The 24,229-nt window shown below is 33.3% G+C and overlaps 1 protein-coding gene across 1 annotated transcript; it reads right to left on the reverse strand.

Moving 5' to 3' along the window:
* Positions 1-2,438: 2,438 nt before the first annotated feature.
* LOC132722303 (uncharacterized) lies at positions 2,439-7,543 on the reverse strand. The gene is made up of 3 exons (XM_060706773.1): positions 5,347-7,543; positions 4,951-5,100; positions 2,439-3,189 (listed from the first exon to the last, which is right to left on the reverse strand). Exons 1-3 carry the CDS (start codon positions 7,512-7,514, stop codon positions 3,000-3,002), a joined length of 2,508 nt encoding a protein of 835 aa, XP_060562756.1. The 5' UTR covers positions 7,515-7,543; the 3' UTR covers positions 2,439-2,999.
* Positions 7,544-24,229: the final 16,686 nt, after the last annotated feature.

Here is a 24,229-nt window from a genome sequence, read left to right on the forward strand (position 1 = left end):
AATATGTAGACGGCAGTTTCAAGATTATGCACGTCTTTATCTTTTCTTTCTATGTTGTATAATGTGGTTGCTATGGCAACACAATAGGCTTAAAATTTAGCAATGTATATGTTTCTATGTCATATATATGTTTCTTATTATCACACAAATCATTTGTAAGAAGTTTCAATATTCTAGCTGGACTATTTCCAGAATTATGTTCCCCTTGAACTTAGATTTTTTTCTAAGAAATTATTATTTTTTACTTCAAACTACAACATCATTATAATATGACAAGGGTTATAAATCTAGCGTCATATTTCCAGAATTATCTCCTCGTTAAACTTTTAAAATTTTCTTACTCATTCTTTCTCCATGGATTTACTTCATATTAAAATAGACATTCATTATCAACACCTACATCATATGTCAATAGATTTATAAGTCATGAGTTTCCATGAGTATTTTCATTTTGTGCATGAAAATTATTTGATTTCCTTTTTCTTCTTTGTTAATATAAATGGTATATTATTTGAAAATTGGTACATTTTTCAATTTTCTTCTTTGTGACTATAAATGGTATCTTTTTTATACTTTAGATAATTATTCTTTGTTACACTCACATCATGTATGACAATATTAATAAGTGTAAGCATCTTTATTTAAAGAGTTATCTCCTCTTAGTTTAAAGCTGCATACCTCCACATAAGCATAACTATTTCAAGAAAATCAAACTTGAAAAAAACTGTTATAAGATTTAAAAAATGTAAAAAGATTCAAGATTCGAGTAATTATTAACATGCTATTTGCTTATTGACTGATTATGCAGTATTTATCTCCAAATTTCTACTGCGTTAGTAACGCAGTATATTTTAAGGCCTATTTTTGCACATTTTTACCACTTTTTGATGATAATCGTGGATTGTTAGCTCCGTTTGCAATGTGTAAAATAAGATCTTAGTCTACTTTACAATATTTATTTTTGAATACATTTTTAAAAATTTCATAAAAATTAGCATGTTTTTTGGAGGCATGTTGCTTTAAGAATTTTGCTTTATTCTGGTAACAACACAAGATGTCTAAAGATTGACTCTCATGGTGTCTTTCAATCCGTCTGTCTGCCCGTTCCTAAGAACTGTTTCCCAAGATCACTTTTAAAGAACTTTTCCTAAGAATGTTGTTGGGATTCTAACATGTAGGGGACTTACGGATTGCTTACAATACTATGGCAATTGCTTGTTACTTGTATTCTCAAGCATTTGAAAATGTGAAATATTTTTCTTTTACCATTAAACAACATTTGTAGAACAATTCATGTAGAAAATGTTATACATTTAAGGTATAGTGATTTTGTTTGTAAAATACACGCTTACAAATAAAGAAGCCATGGCCGTATAACAATGATAGTTAACTAATACAACTACATTACAGTGATAATGATTACTTTTACCTGCTACAGCAATATCCACAGTGTAATTTTTAGATCATGACATTTTAATTATTTTATTGTACCATGTTTCGTTTAGATATGTTATCATACAGAGATTGAAACTGTATTCCTGCGTAATAAAATATTATTGTGATAGTAATACTTTATAGATAAAGTTGCAGGACCCATGGAGAACATGGTTGCCGTACGGGTAATGTCTATCCAATTATATACTTCAAGATGACATTTTAAAAAGAAATGCAATCATCTGAGATGAACATATAATGTTATAAACATTTGTTAAAAAAAAATAAAATATATAAAACTACTACAGCAACTTGAAATCTTGCAGCTAAAATGTATCAAGATTGCAATGAAACGATGGCTTCTGTATTTATATTTAATTATAATTTGAAAAATATTATTTGGTGTCTGTAGATGCGGGCAGAAGAACCATATTGCATTATTGTGATACACGTTTTATACATGTTTGAATTTATATTAAGACAGAGATTACTTGTTTTTTCTTATAGTTTTATTTATTATTTTTTGGTTTTGTTATAGTTATTAAGTATATTTTGTTTTGGTTAGCAAATCAATACATGTAATACATGTTGATCTCGTCAGTTACAGACAAATAAATTTGTTAAAATACATAAATTGTTGTTCAGTTTTTGCATCAAAAAACTTACTGTGAAACGTAAAATCCTTGCAAATGTGAACAATACACACTACTGGAAACATAATTGTCTCCGTGTCTATCAATACACTCTGATATTTTTGCCAGCTTTCAGACGGGCTTCTGCTTGTGTTTAAACATCATTTAATGTATTCTGAACACATACCCAGTACTGGACACCGTTGTTGCTCTCGATTTGGCCAGTACTGAGCACAGTGTCAAATTAAGGTACTTAGCTTTTGCATAGACACTTTGCTTTTGAAGCAGGAACATATCTTTAGTTTAAAGGAAAACTGCCTTACTCAGTCGTAACCGCAGCTTTAATGATGTAAAAAACGACAATACTTCAACATGTCACGTATTTACTGTTATTTTCAAAAGTCAATATGTGCATGTTTACAAGAAATATTCATAGGTGCTTTATACATGTATATACATGATTACTTTTTAAAATGCAGATCAATGACATGAATATAATTCTTTAACCAGAGAAATGCCACATACTAAAGTCCAAATGCACTTCATCCTTTAAATATGACATTTCAATCAAATGCCTCAAATATCTTCTAGCGTAAAACATGCTACTAAACAAACGTGTCAAAGTAAATTGCCACATAAATCCTATTTTAAATAATTGCAGATTTAAAACAATAACCTTTAGAACCAATGTCCTCTTGTTTATAGTTATATATGATGTTTTCAGTCTTTGTAATTTAAAATTATTGATTAATTGATAATTATCATTTTATCGTTCATTGATACAAACTTTAAGTCAAAAGCTAACTACAATAAACCTACATCACTTTGGTAAGTAGTGTATTACTACAATACAGGTATACATGTAAGTTAAAATATGTTAAGGTCGTTAACACAAGTGTCGAAACATATATCTTAAAATATATTCAAACAACTTTAGTATTTATTTTGGTACACTGTCTTGGAAATACCAAGTCTTTGGGATGGCAGCATTTTGGCCTCGTTTATTTTGTATCCATACTGGGCTCTGATTGGCTGTTCGCCTTTTAATTCTCCTGTTCCTGGTTTATACAACTTTTCGCCTTTGTATACTCTAGCTCTCTCACTAGTGTCAAAGAAGTGGTTTCTGTAAATAAAAGATGTAAAGATCAAAATGAAATAAATAGTAACCATGGTATATGCATTATCGGAAGGTCAAAACCACATACCTTTATGAATGAAATATATTTGATTTTTGGTACCTAGATTAAATTATATATCGTTATCTCAAGGATCTTTATAACATCAGGTGCACTATCTACTTTCTTTATTGGCCACCGCGCCGAAGCGCGGCGCCTTTTATGTAATGAAATCAGATTTTGTGAAAGGGCGACAGCAACTTCTCGAGCCTTTTATAGTTGTTCATAATAAAAGCCGATCATTCCGATCGGTATGAGGGTGCTTGATTATTTATTAGTCGCGATATGTACAATGAATAGCGAACTGGAGAATTTCGCAATGCAAACATTTTCAAATGAAATAACCTTTTCAAATTAAATAACCTTTTCCGTCAATAAATCGCGCTCTTCAAGGTATTTTTATTTATCATTTTGTAGTACACAGCGGATAATAATGGTATGTTATTCCGAAAGCTGTAAATAGAATGATGAGTTGATGACCTAAATATTCCGAAAATCTATTTATAGAGGGATGTACTCCTGTCGGTAATTCCCGGTCTCTCCTGGTCTATTTTGACGACCGGCGAATAGTACCACACGTTTATTGTCCGGTCTCTCCCGGTTTTGAAGTAGATGTTTGATATCGTTACAGAACAGAACAAATATTTTACAGATAAATAAGCTTTTTTTTCAAAATGAATGTTTGTCACTTAGTTTGGTTACAATAATTAATAAACACAGATCAACTCTCAAAATTATTGCTTATTATTATACATTAACATACAATTCGAAAAAAAAAACCAACAACACAAATCGCATGTTTTATTTTATCTATATGAGATAAAAACAATAAATATGAACAATAATTGAGAAAAAATATACATTTTTATGGCATTAATATGACACTATCAATTTTGAAACATTTTATTTAATTTCTTATTCGTGTTGAGTAAAGTTTCAAATCAGATTTTATGAATTATTCAATTGATTGATAATTTAAGAAATGATAAAGAAAAATACAAATGTACATGTATATGGTTTAAGAATAAACAATATTATATATTGAAAGATTAACCATAATTTACTGACTTTTTCCAGTTAAGTTTTGACTTATAATCGTCGGTCATTTTGACAATTGAATTCTTAAAATAATAGTAAACGTAAAAAATCAGTATTAAAATAGTGCATAAAACACAAAAAAGAAAAGAAAACAATATTCATAAAATCTGTATTTTTTTTATTAAAAAAGATATTACAATTAGTGTATAATAAACAATTATGCTCAACATGATCAGTATGGTAATATAACAAGTGTCATATTGTTACCAAGTGTGAACAGATACCTTAAGAGGGGGTCTTCGCTAATAGTGATAACATAATAAGGGACAATTACACAAGTGTGGTGTTGATCATGCGTTACTCATATGGATTATAAATGATTGTATACATGTATATCCGTTGCTATTAATAATCACGGTCATAAAGAAATAACAATTAAGTAATATTCTAATTTCTAGCATGCCAATCAAATTTATAAATAATGAACAATGTCTTTCGTTCGTTCATTCATAAGTGATATACAATTCTGGTAAAAACCAATGAACCATTGAACAGTTTATCATCAAATATCTACTAGTTCATCTGCACCTGCTGCATTTCTTGCTTGGACGCCCTTTGATGCTTTGCATCAATGCTTTTCTTGTACAATTATAAGTATTAAATTGCATTACCTGGGAACAATACAACTGATGTATTTGTCTTTTCTGCAACTGCATTCTTTTGTTGACTGATCATCCTCATAGTTCATTTCTTTGTCTTCTCCGTAGTAAACCTGAGCTGATGGATACACCGTGTCCTTCTTTGTCTTGATAAACATATTCCTATATAACGTAAGTGAATGCCGTTTTATAACTGTATTATCTCAATTGACTTTATATAATGTTGCTATATAGTTAAATATTTATTTTGAGACATTTTTTACACATGCGACTGACAAATGGCCAGACAAATATTTTTTTACCATAATTTGTTTTATTGTAAGACATTGAAGCTATCATTTGATATTTATCCATATTTTTTGTAAACGGTCATATTTTCAATAAAAAAAAGATTAAAAATACACGTACCTAGAAGTTTCCATTTTTAAAGCAGTTATCGTAGTAAAGTCAGAGATGTGCTTCTGTACACCACTGCTACTTAATATTCCTTGACCCCATGGATCCATTTCCTGCATCGATCCAAAGAATGATTCACTGCACAAAGTATTCGCAGCTCGGACACAGTATTTCCCTGATTTTGCTAAAGCATACAAGTAAAGCTTTCCCTCTTGACTAGTTCTAAGCCCTTCATACAAAATATGGGATAGTCCTTTTATCCTTCCACCATATGGAGGAAATCTACCAAAGTCGATATCTTTGTCTAACCATTCGATCAGTTTTAATCTTTTTTTACACCTATCCATTGCATCGATTCCTGGTACGTCATCAGCTATATAGAGGCCGTTTCGAATCACATTACAAAATTTGGCCTCTGCGAAATAACCTTGCACTTCCATTTCTTGTTCAACTTCTTCGGTAACCATAGATCTGGCCAATTTTTCTTTCATTTGATCCAAAATTTTACCATCCTCAGTTATTTCTACAATAGTCGGGTGCAAAATGTTTGGTTTTCTGTCAGCAACCGTTTTCCAAGCACGAATGGAAATACCGTCAACTTTGTCCAAACACAAACATTTCCTTAGATTTGTTCCCAAGTGTGTTCTGTCGTAAATAAATACTTGAAAATCTTCCTCTTCCTCATTAAATTCGGGGACATAGTACGGTTCAAAAAATAATTCTTCTGAATTACCTTTCACAATTACGGTTTTAGAGACTCTACTATTCCGTCGCCATTCTTCTACTCTTTTAGGCCATATGAACCTTGCATAAGCAATGTTTAAAGCTTGTTTCGGATATGACGGGTTTCTTAAAGCTGCAATTGCCAAATCATGTAGTGTTTGAGGGTTACGTACCTTTGTCTTTTTTGGTGGGGGCTTCGCTTTAACTGTGGGCTGTGCATTCACTGTACCTTGTATGGTTTTACTTAATTGTTCTACTAGTTCATTTTTCTTAATGTTCCTCACTTTCATTTGTAGCTTAGTGCCTCTTAGTTTTAAGTTAAGATATTTTGATATCTCTTGCAGTTCATCCACGATTAGTACCTTGAGTTTGTTTTCTAAAATATATGTCAATTCATTAATAGAAGTATCTTTCCATTTATTTGGCCTTCTCTGGTGTATAAGATGTAAAATATCTTTTTTCTCATCATTGTTGAGCTTACGTGGAAACGCTTCACTGTCTCCATTGAATTCTTGTTCCTGTAGTAATTCTTCAAAGTCGTACAAGACTGTTTTATCAGGGTCGCTATGAAGATCTTTATCTTTTGTCACATTATTAACTGTGTCAAGTTCTACTAATGCATTATTAATATCTGACACATTTGGTTCTATTATTGTTTGGGATACTTGCCTTTTCTTTGACATGTTTTTCTTCTTCCATCCCTTTGGCGGTGTCCTAATACTACTTCCGCAATCTTTGCTTGTCAGTGAAATCTTATGATCAGCTTCGATTTCGACTGTATACTTGCGATTCACTGTACTTAGTAGATTTATTAATTGAGATTTTTTCATGTTGCATATTTCATGCCATACTACCTTGCTGAGCTGGTATAATGTGAGGGGGGCTCCATTCTTTCCTACAACCATCAGCTGCTTGAATTCACCGTCTGAAGCGGTAGCTATTACGTCCAATCCTTCTTTTCTGCATGCATTTCGACAAAAGTCAAGTAATTCTCTAGCTTGTTCCATCGACAAACTATATCCTCTATAATAATACATAACTGGTATGGCATGTGGTATTTCTGACTTCCATAGTCTGTCTAAATCGGCAAGCAGATATACAACTACTTGTGATGCGTAATTTCTCTGAAGATTATATGCTTCTCTGATTGAGGTTTTAGCTTTTAGAAGCAATCTTGACAGGCTTTTGTATTCAAATGTGACATTTATGTCTTCTGGCTCTTCGTTTGCACTGGAATTAGTATATGCTTTCACAGATGGAAATTCTCCAAGAAAGACACATTGTTTTACACATTCTTGGAGTTTTTCTTTCAATTCCTTTGTCTTAATGGACAATCTCGTCTTCCTTCTCGGAATATCTTCACCGTACAGATGTTTAATGACACTTCTTATCATTTCATACAATTCATTACTTTTTGTTACCTTAAATAATGTTGTACTTTCCGGGGTCAAGCACATATACAAAGTCCCATTGTCGGAGTTTGTAGCTTTGTTCAAAAACTCCGAGATACCAATTATTTGCTATAAATATAAGAAACCTGTTAGAAATATCATATTTAATTACAACAAAGTGGTTTCTGACTTAGATATTCAGTCTAATACTCCAACAACTTGAGACTGCAATACTTCTAAATTCTGTAATTCAGATTTTGGCCATATAATCACTGGTAATTTTGATATAATTGCAGACAAAAGAATTCGTAACTTATTCTTGAAAGGACCTAAATACAGAATTCCTTCTGAGATTGATTTTAATGCTTGTCGTGGTCAGATTTCTGAATCTATAGAGGATTTTTCGGTCAAATGGTGTCGCCGTGAAAATGCGGATAGTAATGCTCTAGTTACATGGAAACGTAACATCTTTAAAATTATTGATTCACGTATTAATTTTTATCGTGGAAATGAACATCTTTTGCCACCTAAACCAAGACTTACTTTAAGACATCTGAAAAAAGATATTCTAACTTTTCATTCAAAATTTGTTTTGGTGCCAGCGGACAAGGCGGCTAATAATATTATAATTGTTTGACGAATCCATTACATTAACGTTTTGCATAAGGAACTAAATAGCACTAATGCGTATTCTAAAACCTCTGCATCTGAAAAAGACATTGTAAACAATCATATTACTAATATTTCCAATCTTAAAGTCCAAATTAATGAAAAAGAACTCAAACTTCCTATTATGTATTGGATTCCTAAATTACATAAAAAACCTTACAAAGCCAGATTTATTGCTAATTCTACATCTTGGACTACATGTAAACTTTCTATTTTGTTGACATCTTGTTTGACTGCCATTAAAACACATGTAATTAGATATTGTGATATAAAGTCTATGAAAACACAGGCAAACATCTCTTTTGGTCAATTAAAAATTCTGGTGAAATCTTGGATAAATTCAAAATTAATAACTTTCAAGCTTCAACTGTCAGTACATACGATTTTTCTACACTTTATACAACTTTGCCACATAAATTAATCAATGATAAACTAATTTCCCTAATTCAGAAAACTTTTGCACGGGAAAAAGTTACCTTTCTAGCATGTAATTCGTACAAAGCTTTTTTTACTAACGGTATTGTTAAACATTATACTATGTGGACCTGTGACGAAGTTTGTAGAGCACTCTCTTTTCTTTTAGACAACATTTATGTCAGGTTTGGTAATACCCTATTTAAACAGATCATAGGAATTCCTATGGGTACTAATTGTGCACCCCTGGTCGCCGATTTGTTTTTGTACTGCTATGAAAGAGACTTTATGTTGAGTCTCTCTGAAGAGAAACAACAAGATGTTATAGTCGCATTTAATAATACTTCCAGATACCTTGATGATATTTTTAATTTAGATAATCCTTATTTTGATCAAATGGTGTCTGACATTTATCCGCATGAACTACAACTTAATAAAACGAACTCTTGAAATTTTAGTACATCATTTTTGGATCTTCATATTACTATCAACAACAATTCTATTCACACGAAAATTTATGATAAAAGAGATGACTTTGACTTTTGTATAGTTAATTATCCACATTTGGATGGAGACGTACCCCATGCAACATCCTACGGGGTTTATGTTTCTCAGTTAATTAGATTCGCTAGAGCTTGTAACAACGTAAAGGATTTCAACGAGCGGAATATTTTTATTACCAGCAAGCTTCTAAAACAGGGCTACCGCTATCATAAATTACGGAAATATTTTACTAAATTTTACAATCGTAACTTTGATTTAATTTCTAAATTCAATAGTGATTTAAAAACTCTTCTGCGACAAGGGATTAGCCAGCCTGGTTTTTATGGCGATGTGGTTTACAAACTTCGTAAGATTTTGGGTCATGGTAATTTTTCTGCTGTTTTTTACTAAAATTATTAAAACGTTTTATTAAAAGAGGTTATGACCCTACTATTTTAAGACATACTGCATGTTTAGTGTTCAACCCTTTTACAGTTGGACACTACGCTTTCCTCTTTTGATTGCATCTGACGGACCAAGTGGGGGAGACTCTATGATGGATAGTTCGTAAAGCCCTTTGGGACTGAATTGTCTTAATGTTCGTCTTCTGCCTTGCTTCGTCGGGCCCTTGTAGGTGATTTTTCTTGTTGCTCTGTCTTCCTTTAGGACATTGAGTACTTTTGTTATGGTCATTGGGTTTACTTTTATATGTTTCTACATGATCATTTTAGTGTTTTACTTATTTAACCTTTTGTAACCATGACAACTGTTAGAATTTCACTTGGCGGGGATTCATTTTATTTACACTGTCTCGTTTATAGGAACATGGTGGGGCTAAGAGCGAGGTTTGGTGCACCATTAACCGGTTTAAACTCCCCAGCAGTCATTATTATGCTGCTGACCGTTCCAAGGCGGCGCCCACTGTGTTCCTCAGATGTATGTCTATGTTGTTTCATACTGTTTTGGTGACACTTTTGCTTGTGTCCCTTGTTGTTTTCTCGTCTACGGTAAGTATCTTCCCCATTGCCTCTAGTTTTTATTTCTTTGATTAACCCCCCCCCCTTCCCCCGGTCTCCTGTCCCCTTCCCCTTTGTGGGCCTATTATTATTTTCTTTGAATTCCTAATCAGTTACAAATTATTTATCATTTAATGATTAACGTGTCGTTGCCCTGTCCTTTTTATGTTTGGGGTCCGCCTGGGCTCCTTGCCATTGGTTCTTGTTGCTGGGTCATATGGGGGTTGCGTTCATTGAACGCCGCCTTTCCTTGTTGATCTTGTTTTTCATATTTTGTGTTCATAAATGGTTTGTGTTATGTATCTTAATGGAACAGTATAATGTTGTCTAGTTGAAAATTCTTTTGGTATGGGTGCTTTACCTTCAAATGCGTATGATACTTGTGATCCTGATGAGTCCCTGAGACTTCCGTCTGGTGAAACAATTACATCATCGACTTTATAATAGCCCTCTTCGACGTAGCTCATGTCCGGAAATAAGAATGGTATGACAACACTTGATAATGTTGCAATCTGATGTGGTTCAGATTGCACACCATGTTCCATAGCTTTTCTTTGATTTTCGTCTGGCTCAGGCTTAACAACATTGCTGAACACCGAGTCGAAATGTTCGTTCTGACGCTTGAGTCCATCACAGCCAATAGCAGTGTATATTGAGCTTCCCGTAATTCTAACAGTTTTTCTAGCAGCATGCCATTCTTCACTTCGTTGTTTTATCAAATTTGTTGGAACGACGTCAGTGGTCAGCAATAGCTTCATATCTGCTACATCCTTCAGCAATTTGACATTTAGCTGCTTTTCTACCGATACGTTCTTCGACTTTGCAAACAGATGGGGTACGCCATTTAAGTAAGCTCCGGCTTTACATAGTTCCCATTGGACGTTCATAAATACTTCAACACAGTTATCGATTTGGTATGTCGATGTTCGACATGCATCCATTGCGTACTGTAGTGTTCTAGCTAATGAGGCATCTTTCTGTATCCTCTCTTTGTGCTTTTTTAACGTTAGAATTTTCGATTGCTTTAACTTTCGCATTTGCATAATATATATTGAGATAGTTTTAAAACTAGCGCGAATTTTATCCCTTAATTTCAACTTAATGGTCTCATTTATTTTACCATAACCCTCATAAAAATCATCTATCACCTGAAGTTGGTCAAAGGTATCGTCAATTATGTCCAAGTCTTTTTTCAATTGCTCTCTCTTTTGAGCCACTGGTTCTTTTTCAAATCCGAGTAGATCCATGTCAGCGCCTCTTTTTATCTTTTTGCCATCAAACATAATGACATAAGACTTTTCATTCCTGTTGTTTTTTGCGGCAAGATCAATCATGTGTTTCACTATTCCTGGTCCGGCTTCAACATCAACATCATATCCCAATGGATTATAATTTGTTAATCTTGAGTCACTAGGACAAGCAAAGTTAATCTTTGAATCCATTGGACTGAAATTTGTTTTACCAAGAACACCATCTGCTTCATTTTTAGGCCCGGACATAAAACGCAAAAATCTACCACCAAATAACTTCTTCCCAAGCCAAAAAAATTTAAGAGTAGTATCATTATACCTAATTTGTCGCACATCATCAGAATTAAACCATTTTATCACATCTAGGAATAGCAGGAATGCCACATTGTCAAAATGTTATTTTTTTCCGGTTGACTTACGTGATGACTGTTTCAAAATTCCGGCGCTAATACTGACGTCATTAAGGGTTTGTCTCACAATTAGCATGAAATTCGCAAATTATACAAATTTGATTATTGTTATTTACTTATTGATCAATATCTAAATATTGTCATTAAAAATGAAAAATGAGAACAAAAAAGCAATTTTACTAGTAAACCATTGTTTAAAATAATCGCCAATTAAAATCACTTGAAGTGAAATTCTAGGAGCCTATTAAATATTTATTTTAATTCAAACACAGATTTATATAATCATCAAGGTATTCTGTCGTATCTTAAATTCATATTTAAGAGTAAAAGAGCAAAGAAGTTATTTGATAAGTTAGCTTATCAATCCAAGTTGTAAGCTTATCGATCCGGTGCGTATCTTTTAAAAATACCGAAACGCGTCGTAGGTGAACCGGTACACTAGCTAGAAGATTAAAATGAATTCGTCTACGACTTTCCAAGTAAACCTAAAAAATAACCCTTTTTTAATTAAATCATACAGTTTTGAAATTATTACTTATTTTAATTATGTTGTCTGAGTTGCGTCTATAAATATATCTCAAGTCTATTAAAAAATAATTAAAATGACCAGGTTCGACGGGATACAATATGTTACCCTTCTTATTTCGGGTTGCGATGTTCGTGCACTAGAAATCGCACACGAATACTTCATTATCATTCAAATCTGGCAAAAATATTTAATACACTTGTTACTATATATAGTAACAAAATTGCCTATGATATCAACTGATTATTAGTGTCACGTGACCTATTATGAGTTTGCGGCCCGGGGCCGAGAACTAGTTATCAGCCCGCAGAACATGTGCACGTGCACAAACTGAAACAATGACGTCATATTTTACGTCATCAAACAGTTAACTGTAAAAGTGAAAGTAGGTTGTCAGCACGAATCGCTTTATTTTTATTATGAGAGGTTAAGCGTATTTAGAACAAACACTTTTTTGTTACTATTGAAAATTGAAGAAATAATACGACAAATTCATTCCGAAAAAAATGAAAATAAAACTTCTAGATCACACAAACATACAGTAAACATCTCTGTACAGAACAGTAGAAGTGTAGATCAAAGTATTTGTTTGTTTTTGTTAATGCTACTATTAGATCTACCGAGTGTATTAAAGAGATTAATACACGTCAGAGTAGGGCCGGAAGTTGGTAATCGGCCCTGAAATGAATAATGCCCTCGGACTGAAGCCCTCGATTATCACTTTCCGGCCCTACTCTGCCGTGTATTAATCTCTTAATACATAAGGGGAACTGATTCACTATGTTTTCAGCATTGGTTTGCTCTCTTGCTAATGAAAGAAGATGGACTCGTCCGCAGAAAAAAATGTAAATTTTACGAATATAATGAGCAACCAAACGTTCATATATGCAGGTTTAACTTTCCGTCTCAGAATTTAACAAAATGTCCAGAAATTCCGGCAGGGATTTGATATTTTTATGAATTATCGAGAGTGTTCTTATTATGGACAATAAGTTACTATCACATAGAATCAAAGTGTTACATATTATATTATTAAGAATGGGGAAATCGAGCCAAATATAAACACTGAGATTATGACGTCCTCAATAATTTAAGCCTTCCTAAAATTTGAAAATATTCAGTAAAATGCAGTAGCTTCATTCTTTCGCGGTCCACGAGAAAAGAAATGTTGTTTGCAGCTTTAGAGAGTAGGCCTAGTTTTACAGAGTTTAAAAGTCGTAAATAATAAGATATGTTGGGAAATCATTTCTGATAAATATTTTAAAAAAATGTTTAAAAACACAAGATCAAAACGAAGGTAATAGGTGAATCAATGGAAGAAGTATTGTATTAAGGATGTTTATATAATATCAAACATTTTATTTTTCTAGAAAGTGATTTTTATTTGCTCACCAGAACCGAAGTTTCAGGGTGAGCTATTAGTATCAAAGGGGGGGGGGGTGCTCCGATGCGTCAACAATCGTCTTCTTCTCTGAAACTGATGGGCAGATTTACTTAAAATTTGGTCTGTAGCATCCTTGTGACAGTCACACTTCAATTTACTCATGCAATTTCAAGTGGCCCCTTTTAGGGGTCAACAGAGCTAAAAATAGAAAAAAAACCTTTAAACATTTTCTACAGAACTAACTGATGGATGATCACCAAACTTTATCTGTAGCTTTCTCGGGTAGTCTTTTTTCAATTTTGCTCATATTAATTTGATTGGCCCCTTTTATAGGCCGCTAAAGCCAAAAAATAAAAATACCTTTAAACTTATTTTTCTACAGAACTAATTGATGTTTGGTAGTCTTTTATCATGTTTGCTCATATTAATTTGATTGGCCCCCTTTTAGGGGCCACTAAAGCTAAAAAGAGAAAAAACCTTTGAACATTATTTCCTACTGAAATAATAGATAGATGATGACCAAAGTTTGCAGCATTCTTAGGTAGTCTTTTATCAAATAGAGAAAAACAGAATCAAGTTTGCTCATATAAATTTGATTGGCGCCGTTTAAGCTAAATCTTAAATGAACCATGTCATGGCATTTCTTCAAATAACTGTTAAAACATATTCTTTTCTCAAATTTAATATAAGAAAATATTGACAATGGATAATTTCCAACAATGAAAAGCAGTTGTTTCTTGTGAGCGACTCGGGGCAATCATGGCCCTCTTGTTTTAATAGATACTGCACAATCTTGATATACGAAAGTAGTCTTAAATGTCAAAAAATAGATAAATATAGAATCCCTAAAGAAAGCCCAACACGGCAAAATTGAAAATGTTGCAGGCTCGGTTTGATTGAGCCTGTTCATGGACGGTACTGGAAAGTGCAAATTACCGTCCACGCCCCCTAGCACCGGCTTAAGCAGAATTCAACATTTAAACGTGAAATAGTAAAATTTTGAATTTAGAAACATCCGCAGATGTGTTCATACGGCGGTAATCATGGAACCTTCAATGTGACACTTCCGTGCCATTCCATGAAAAGCGGCGTATGGTCCCCAAGTAATAAAAAGCGTGTGCCCTAAACGAGAAAACAATGGGCGGAACTAAATAAAATGGAATTTTGAAAGGGGATCAGAGGTTATGAAGCCTGCGTATCAAGACAAACTTACCACTACGCTTAAAATTACCCCTATGAGATTACATATGTCTAACCGCTCACTACTGAATAATGATGTGTTTCAACATATTTCATGTGCTAATACAGATAACTCAGTTTATACTGAGACGATTAATTAATTTTATAAAACCTGAATCATAGTTCATGAGATGGCATTCAGGAGTTACTAAAGACAAAAATATGATTAACGGAACTGGATAGAAACTGGCAATGAAGTGATTTTCCGAATGTGAAACAAAATTTGTCGTAATAGAAAGATATTTTTCGAGATTCATCTGTATTCCATTCCATTCAAAAGTAAGTGCAATTTCTACTTCATGTGAGAAGATGTTCTTGTTGCTAATTGTTCTTTATGTTAAGTTTCGCATCATGCATCGCAACTAAACAGTTGCATCTTGTAGATTCAGCTTTGTCAAATAATCATGAAACGACCCCGAGAACTTCATGTACATTTTAGAAAAAGTACACGTGCTTTCTCCCGTTGATCTTCAAATGAAGTTTACTTCGGCAATAGCTACGAAAAATAAGGGTAGAGATTTGCTATAGAGAAATACAAGTATATACTTTAGAGAAAAATCCTGAAAAAAAAACTCGAGGGTGACTTTTTAAGTTTACAAAAATGGTTTGTTTTTTATTCAACCTCGTTTTGTACATTCATACCCGGCAAAAGTTCATTTCCATTTTTATGGGATAGACTATAGTTATGACCAATCAGTATCTGAAATATGAACACATTGTGGGAAATAGCTTTTAAGATAATCAGGGGAAACTATGTGGTCTACCGACGAACAGACCGACAAAGAGACCGAGCGACTGACCGACATTAGCAAAACAATATACTAGGGGGCATAATAAAACTAGGGGCAAAAAGGAAGATACCGCAGACGAGAAAACAAGGGACATAAACAAGAGTCACCAAAGCAGTGTGCAACGACAAAGACAAACATCTGAGTATCACTGAGGGCGCCGCATGGGATAGTATTGCAAGCAATCCATAAGTCCCCTACCGGTTAGAACCCCAGCAACATTCTGATGGGCGATTTGCCATTCAATTTTACCAGTGAATGAATGACATGAATGAACTTAAATCTTTTGAGTTCTAAGTTTGTCTATATCACAGTAATGTGTTAAGTTTCCCTACCTAGTAAGGAAATTATGTTTATACAACAGATAATCAAAAGGTCCAATTTTCTCAGGATGAATAAGAATAACTAATGTTTCAACTTTTCTCTTTTTTAAGTAAATTTGTTGGAAAAATCTTTAAAATGATCTCAGGAAACAGTTTTTATGAACAGATAGACATACATACAGACAGACTGAAGGAGACATTAAAGTTATTTTTTCAAACATCCCTGTTACCAAAATATAACATATTTTAATGCAAAAATCTTAAAGAGAAAATAACTCTTGAAATAAAGATGCTAGATTTATGAACATTGTCATATATGATGTCAGTTTTACTTTAAGTTTAAAGGAATGAAGAAGTTGGAGTAAAAAATACCTATTTCTCGAAAAAAATCTAAGTTCAAGGGGGACATAACTCTTAAAATAGTCTTGCTAGAGTATTTAACCTTCTCAAAAATGTTGAGTGATAATAAGAAACATAATATATGAAGTTTGAAGTAGATACATTAAGAAATAAAGAAGTTATTTAAGAGTTTGAAGTAGATACATTAAGAAATAAAGAAGTTATTTAAAAAAGAAAACATTTTTTTCATGAAAATTCTAAGTTCAAGGGAGGTAATTCTGATAATTTTTGTGCTAGAGTTGTAAACCTTGTCACATATGATGTGGTTGATGACCAGAAACTTATATTTAAAGTTTGCAGTAAACACCTTAAGAAATAAAGAACATATAGTGAAAAAGCTTAAAAATTTAAATGAGAAATCTTGAAATTCAGTCTATTTGTTGCCATAGCAACCAGAATTTTCAACATAAAAATAAAAGAGAAAGATGTGCATAATCTCCAGACTGCCATCTACCCATATTTTAAGTTTCATAAAAATATTTTTTTGAGTTATCACTGGATCCAGTTTATGTGTTAAATTTGCCATATTTTCAGATTATTAGTTGCCATAGCAACCAGAATTTTCAACATAGGAAGAAACAAAAAAGACGTGCATAATCTCCATACTGCCATCTATCCATATATTAAGTTTCATTAAAATATTTTCAGTACTTTTTGAGTTATCACTGGATACAGTTTATGAGTTAAATTTGCCATATTTTCAGACTATTAGTTGCCATAGCAACCAGAATTTTCAACAAAGGAAGAAAAGAAAAAAGACGTGCATAATATCCATACTGCCATCTATCCATATATCAAGTTTCATTAAAATATTTTCAGTACTTTTAGCGTTATGGCGGGATCCAGTTTTGGTGACGGACGGATATTGGACGGACTGACAGACAGACGGACGTTCTCACAGGACAGTAATTATGTGGCTACTCTATTGTTCTCTCTATTGTTCTTTTCAGCCACCCAAAAGAAAATAGCCACATAAAAGCATTACGGAATGAATGACATCAAAGAGAAAGAACAGTTACCTATTGTCCCTCTAGCCACATAATTACCCTCCTGTGAGTGCGGACGGACAGACAGACAGACAGACAGATGGACGGAGGGTAAACCTAAAGTCCCCTCCGGTTTAACCGGTAGGGGACTAATAAGAGCAAATAAGCAAAGGCGTACAATAAAATACGTGTATTGACCACCGTTTCCTATTTATTTCTCGTCCAAAAGGTCCAAATCGAAACAAGTGAAAAGAACTACCTAAAATCGCTATGTTATTTGAAAATCAGTTGCAGATTTTTTCCTTAAATAATGAGTAAAAAAATATATTGATTTATCAAAAAAAATTAAAAATGCTAAAACTGTTAAATATTAATTCTGAAAATGTCAGACATGATATTTTTCTTGTCTGACTTGTGAATACGCAAAAAAGCATTAATAGTGTTTGGCACGTATTTGTATATATCTCTATCAAAGTATTGAAATTTATGAATGATGATATTGCTTTTGATATTGAAACTTATGAATGAATATTGCTAGGTCATACTAGCTTTTTACAGAACTTGCGAGAACATTTTTGTCTTTAGTATTTATCTGCTGAGTTACACAAAAGGCTTGTCGAGCGTAGGCTAAACTTCTACAAATGTACAATTTATTAAAAAATAGATAAATACAGAATCCCTAAAGAAAGCCCAACACGGCAAAATTGAAAATGTTGCAGGCTCGGTTTGATTGAGCCTGTTCATGGACGGTACTGGAAAGTGCAAGTTACCGTCCACGCCCCCTAGCACCGGCTTAAGCAGAATTCAACATTTAAACATGCAATAGTAAAATTTTGAATTTAGAAACATCCGCAGATGTGTTCATACGGCGGTTATCATGGAACCTTCAATGTGACACTTTCGTGCCATTCCATGAAAAGCGGCGTATGGTCCCCAAGTAATATAAAGCGTGTGCCCTAAACGAGAAAACAATGGGCGGAACTAAATAAAATGGAATTTTGAAAGGGGATCAGAGGTTATGAAGCCTGCATATCACAGATAAGACGTCAAAAGACAAATTTAAAAAGCAGGCAACATATCCTAAGGGTGATTCAACATTATTCAAGTAGGAATACTGGAACCACCCAACTAGAAAATGCCGAAAAGTTGAAACTAAAAATAACACAAGCACAACAATAATGTCGTGCTGAACGATCTTCAAGGATCGAAAATATAACATCATTGATTAAATGTACGGGGAGACTTTTTACAGCCGCCACACGGCACAAATAACACGGATGTGATCATAAAATAGATAAATACAGAATCCCTAAAGAAAGCCCAACACGGCAAAATTGAAAATGTTGCAGGCTCGGTTTGATTGAGCCTGTTCATGGACGGTACTGGAAAGTGCAAGTTACCGTCCACGCCCCCTAGCACCGGCTTAAGCAGAATTCAACATTTAAACATGCAATAGTAAAATTTTGAATTTAGAAACATCCGCAGATGTGTTCATACGGCGGTTATCATGGAACCTTCAATGTGACACTTTCGTGCCATTCCATGAAAAGCGGCGTATGGTCCCCAAGTAATATAAAGCGTGTGCCCTAAACGAGAAAACAATGGGCGGAACTAAATAAAATGGAATTTTGACAGGGGATCAGAGGTTATGAAGCCTGCATATCACAGATAAGACGTCAAAAGACAAATTTAAAAAGCAGGCAACATATCCTAAGGGTGATTCAACATTATTCAAGTAGGAATACTGGAACCACCCAACTAGAAAATGCCGAAAAGTTGAAACTAAAAATAAGACAAGCACAACAATAATGTCGTGCTGAACGATCTTCAAGGATCGAAAATATAACATCATTGATTAAATGTACGGGGAGACTTTTTACAGCCGCCACACGGCACAAATAACACGGATGTGATCATAAAATAGATAAATACATTAAACCATTATTAAAATGTTGATTGTCTGACTAGTGAAATCGCAAAAAAGGCATTTTTAGTTGTTAACTAATAATTGTTTTAAGACGTATCAAATTATTGAAATTTATGATTGATGATATTGCTAGGTGATACTAGCTTTTAAATCCTATTCAGCGTTGCGGAATTTTAGGAAGGCCTCCGTCTGTCTGGCTGTCTGACTGTCTGTCCGTAATAATTGGGTTACTACTCCAAGGTCAAGGTCACACTTAAAGGTCAAGTGTTAAAAATTCTATATTTCTTGTCTGATCCATATTATTCAAACCGCTGATATTTTAAGTAACTGGGCATAAATGATCACCATTATGAGACGATGTGCAGGGCGCAATGATTGGTTGCTTCCCCTAAGGTTGTAAGTTTGTGACCAGATTTTTATCAAGATTGCATATAATAATTTGGTCCTTTCTAGGAGCCGCTAAAGCTAAAATGCCCGAGATCAAGCATTTCTTCAAATTATAGTTTAATAATGAAATGGAAACAACTGCTGCTGAAATGTCTTCCGTACATGTGAACGTGTTATGCAATAAAATATTCAATAGCTGGGAGAAAGTCTTAATGTCATGACCTGTTTGCTTTCCAGAGATCATGAAGGAATGATTTAAGGTCACATGCTTTGTATCTGAATAATAAACATATCTGCACATTGTCTTTCATTTGACATGCTAAAATAAGAACTTACTAGACACGACTGCACTATATCAAAGTTCAATTGTATAGAAAAAATCTATTCCTGGTACTATATAGTGTAATCTATGCAATCATTTTAGCTTCATCTTCTGTTTGTGTTTATAACTTTCAGCTCTAGAATTTGGACATCATATTGAATCATACAAATAATCTTTCAATTTTAATGAAATTAAATTTTAATTTTGAAATTTTAATTTTGATGTGTTTCAATGAACACATCTGCGTATGTCTAAATTCAAAAGTGTACCAGTTCATGTTAAATGTTGAATTCTGCTTAAGCCGGTGCTAGGTGGCGTGGACGGTAGTTTGCACTTCACAGTACCGGCCATGAACAGGCTCAATCAAACCGAGCCTGCAACATTTTCAATTTTCACGTGTTGGGCTTTCTTTAGGGATTCCTATTTTCTCTATTTCTACAGCATCAGTGGTATAGAGAATTTTCCGCAGACCTAAAGAAAGATTACATTTGTTTTCTGTACCTTACAAGCATGCTCATTTTTATAGACTTTTTTGTTGAAAATTGTAATTTTTTCACTTTTTAGCTTGACTTTACGAAGTATATGGAGAGCTGTTCTACTCGCCCCGGCGTTCACGACCGCGTCCATATTTCAGATTAAAGTTCTGGTGCAGTAAAGATTTTTTCCCTATAATTATTTTATTTCTTAAGGTATCAACTTCAAACTTCAAATATATGTTTCTTATCATCAACCACATCTTAAGTGACAAGGTTCATAACTCTAGCAACAATAATTTTAGATTTATCTCCCCGTGAACTTATGTGACAAGGGTCATAACTCTAGCACCGACATTTTCAAAATTATCTCTCCTTGAACATAGATTTATCTTTAAAAAATACTAGTTTTACTGCTCCTTCTTTATTTCTTAAGGGGTCAACTTCATACTTCAAATAAATGTTCATTGTCATCAACCACTTCTTATGTGACAAGTTTCATAACTTTAGCACCAATATGTTTAGATTTATCGCTCCTTGAACTTAGAATTTTCCTTAAAAAATGATATTTTTCACTGTTACTTCTTTATTTCTTAAGTCAAACTAGTAAGTTAAATGTTAATAAACTTGAATTTATTTCATAAATGTATATATGGCTGAAATTATTTTTTTTATCTTATTTTACTTTATAATCTTTTGTAACTTAGTATTTTACAGTAAGGAAGAAAGTTTAGTTTTAGTGAACTCATGTCAACTTGTCTTAATGTTATTTGTCATTTCTTATTGTGATCCCCATCCGTCCGTCGTCGTGCGTCGTCAACAATTTTTTTAAACAACATCTCAAAAACCAATGAGTGCACAGTGACCAAACTTTACAGAAATGATCCTTTTGTGGCACCCTGCCAAAGTTGTTCAAATGGTTCCGGTCTGTTGCATAAGTAGGACACGGGGCTAGAAAAGGAGTTTAAAAAATGCAAACTTTAAATCTTTTGTCTGAAAGAACAAGGCCTAGAACTATAGGTTTTCTACCAAAGTAGTTTAAATAGTAGCCATGGGTCAATATTGGCCCCGTCCCGGGGTCATAGGTATTCCTTATACGTTTATAGTAAAAACTTTAAAAAAAAACTTCTTGTTTGACGGTACAATGCTTAGAGCTTAGATATTTGGTATATAGTATCATCCATAGGTCCTCTTCGAAAGATGTTCAAATGATAGCCCTGAGGTCAAAATTGGCTCCGCCGCGGTGGTCATAGGTTTTCCTAATATGTATATAGTAAAACTGTTCCCATCCACAAACTTAAACATGTATCATTACCTCAAAGTTCTTGGTGTATTGCTTGAAAACATTAACTTCTTACATACACAAAATTTAACCTTGTTTTGTATATTAAGACCTGGTAACTTCACTTTTGTATATCAGTTGCATTTAGTACTCAGGTGAGCGCATTGGACGAATGCCCCCTCGTTCATTCTTTGTGCTAGTTTCAATTGTTTCTTTCAATCACATTTTGCAAACTTGGTAATCACTTGTTCAAAGTAGTTTTGCAATTTTTCATACAATATTTTTTCTACCCTGTATGTAAAGTTGTTTTTTTAAAAGAGTTATCTTGTTCACTGAATACATTTCATCAAAACAACATTTTGCCTTTTTCCGCTATGTGGTTAAAGTTACAAGTTTTCCTATTTCTATTAGAGTGTAGGATAATTCAACCTGAAACGTTAACTTTCTGGTAGAGTTGACAAGTATACCTCAGTTATCTTATAAATATTGATAGGTGGTGTCATCCTGACAATTATTATAAATAAATATTGATGGGTGGTGTCATCCTGAAAATTATTATATATGTATATCTAAATAAAAAATCAGTGTCGGGGAAACTTTGTAACTAAAGAGGCAAGTTAAAGTTGGCCTTGACTTGTCTTTCTACAAGTTTATTTGAAAAATTAATTCTATAATCACTGAAAAACAGTTGTTTCTGGTGAGCAATTCAGGGCCATCAGGACCCTCTTATTTTAAATAATTTTGCAAAGTTCATTGTCATACTTAAAGGTCAAGTGTTAAAAAGTCAACATTCTTTGTCCTCTCCATAACAATAAATATGCTGTAAAAAGAAATTTTACGATTTGGATCATGTCCCAAGCACAACAATCAGTATATCTTAAGGCCCGGTCCACCAAGGCCCATCGATAAAACTTTATTTTTCATGTCTCTTAAACACGACATTCAAAGGTTTTCTAAAGATTCAAATTAGGTTGCTAACCCAAGTAACATCCGGGTTGCTATCCCAAGTCAATGACACTAAAAAGTAAAATGATAAAGTCCACTTTTTCCGGGCCCCCGTTTTTGATTTTAAACACAAAAAATTTTGTTTTCGAATGACTTTGACAAAAAGTAAATTATAATGACTGAAAAAGCAATAAAAAAGGGTGCTAACCCAAGGGGTCGGGCACACAAGGGAAAAAATTTTTAAAATTTAACAAATTTTTTGTCCTCTTTCGTCTTTTTAAAAATTGAAAGTTTTTATAATTTTTGATTATATTGACACAAAGGATCACCATCATAACCTACACAGTGGTTTTCCCCAAGGTTAAGGTTAAAATATAACCAGCAGTCTTCTCACCCGAATGATGTGTAAGACATGAAAACTATAACACATAATACATTAATGTCCGGTGCGAAAGGGGATTTAGCTGTCCTTTACACTGCCTGGTTGTCTTTGGTATTTATCTACTGACCCACACAAAAGGCTTGTCGAGCATAGGTGTAACTTGACATTCTACAAGTGTACATATTTATGCAATATTAAAATATCAATATTTTATCAAATCATGTTTCTGCAAATAAAGTATGGAACCACTACATCCAAGTAACATCAATAAAGTACATCAATTAAGTATGAACGTATTAAACATACAATTATATTGACAAACCGTTAAAATAGAAGTTTATACTAATAATTAAGTCTAATAGATAAAAAACACAGAATGGAGTGATTCGAAACTTTTTACACTTTACTTTTATTCTAAAATATACAACTATAAACATTAAATCACAACATTCGTTAAAAGGCACTGACGAGCTGACATGTGACTTTAACGCATCTATATGAAATGATAACCATACGTCTGGCGAAGCATGTCATTCGCTCGAGATGAATGTAAAATTGGAAGTTTGAAATTTACGACCTAAAAGGGAGCGGTGGTCTAATAATTAAGGTGTCTGGCTCTCAAGACAGGGATCATGAGTTCGAGCCAAAAGCGGACCACGACCATGTTTCTCCATATGATACCAGTACTGTTTTGTTCCAGAAAGCGGACTCGAAAATGATTAATTCAAGTTGCAATAACTTGTTTCACAATCGAGCTTGAATAAATATATCTTAACCAAATATATTTTAACCAAACGATCTAAAGTAGCGCGACATAAAGCTTAAAATTGTTTCATGCAAGCGATTTTCTTATATTGAAATTTTTCCTTTGTGTGAAACAAGAATTTAAGTTATTATAAATAATTGTGTCATATGATGAACCACATATGCTCAAAATGATATTGATAATTCAAAACAAACATGTAAATGTATTTAAATATTTAATACACAGATTGGATAAAGTTTATGATACATTGACATTTAGTCCTTTAATTAATCATCTCTAATTTCCTTGTCAATTTCTATTAATTCTTATTATGTATTGTTTGGAGTGATCGTCCTGTCCGTGCTGTGCCTTGTGGCCTGGGCTGTTTTTTGTTTGGGATTCAGCTGGGCTCTTTACAGGTTGACTGTCTT

This window comes from Ruditapes philippinarum, unplaced genomic scaffold (genome assembly GCF_026571515.1).
Source record: "Ruditapes philippinarum isolate M1 unplaced genomic scaffold, ASM2657151v2 ctg855_1_1_1_1, whole genome shotgun sequence".
Taxonomy (NCBI): Eukaryota; Metazoa; Mollusca; class Bivalvia; order Venerida; family Veneridae; genus Ruditapes; species Ruditapes philippinarum.

Coding starts and splice junctions, on each gene's coding strand:
- LOC132722303 (XM_060706773.1), bottom strand. CDS start 7,514: ATGTGCTTGACCCCGGAAAGTACAACATTATTTAAGGTAACAAAAAGT. Junction 5,101..5,346: donor TTAAAAATGGAAACTTCTAG/GTACGTGTATTT, acceptor TACGTTATATAG/GAATATGTTTATCAAGACAA. Junction 3,190..4,950: donor ATCAGTTGTATTGTTCCCAG/GTAATGCAATTT, acceptor TTTTATTTACAG/AAACCACTTCTTTGACACTA.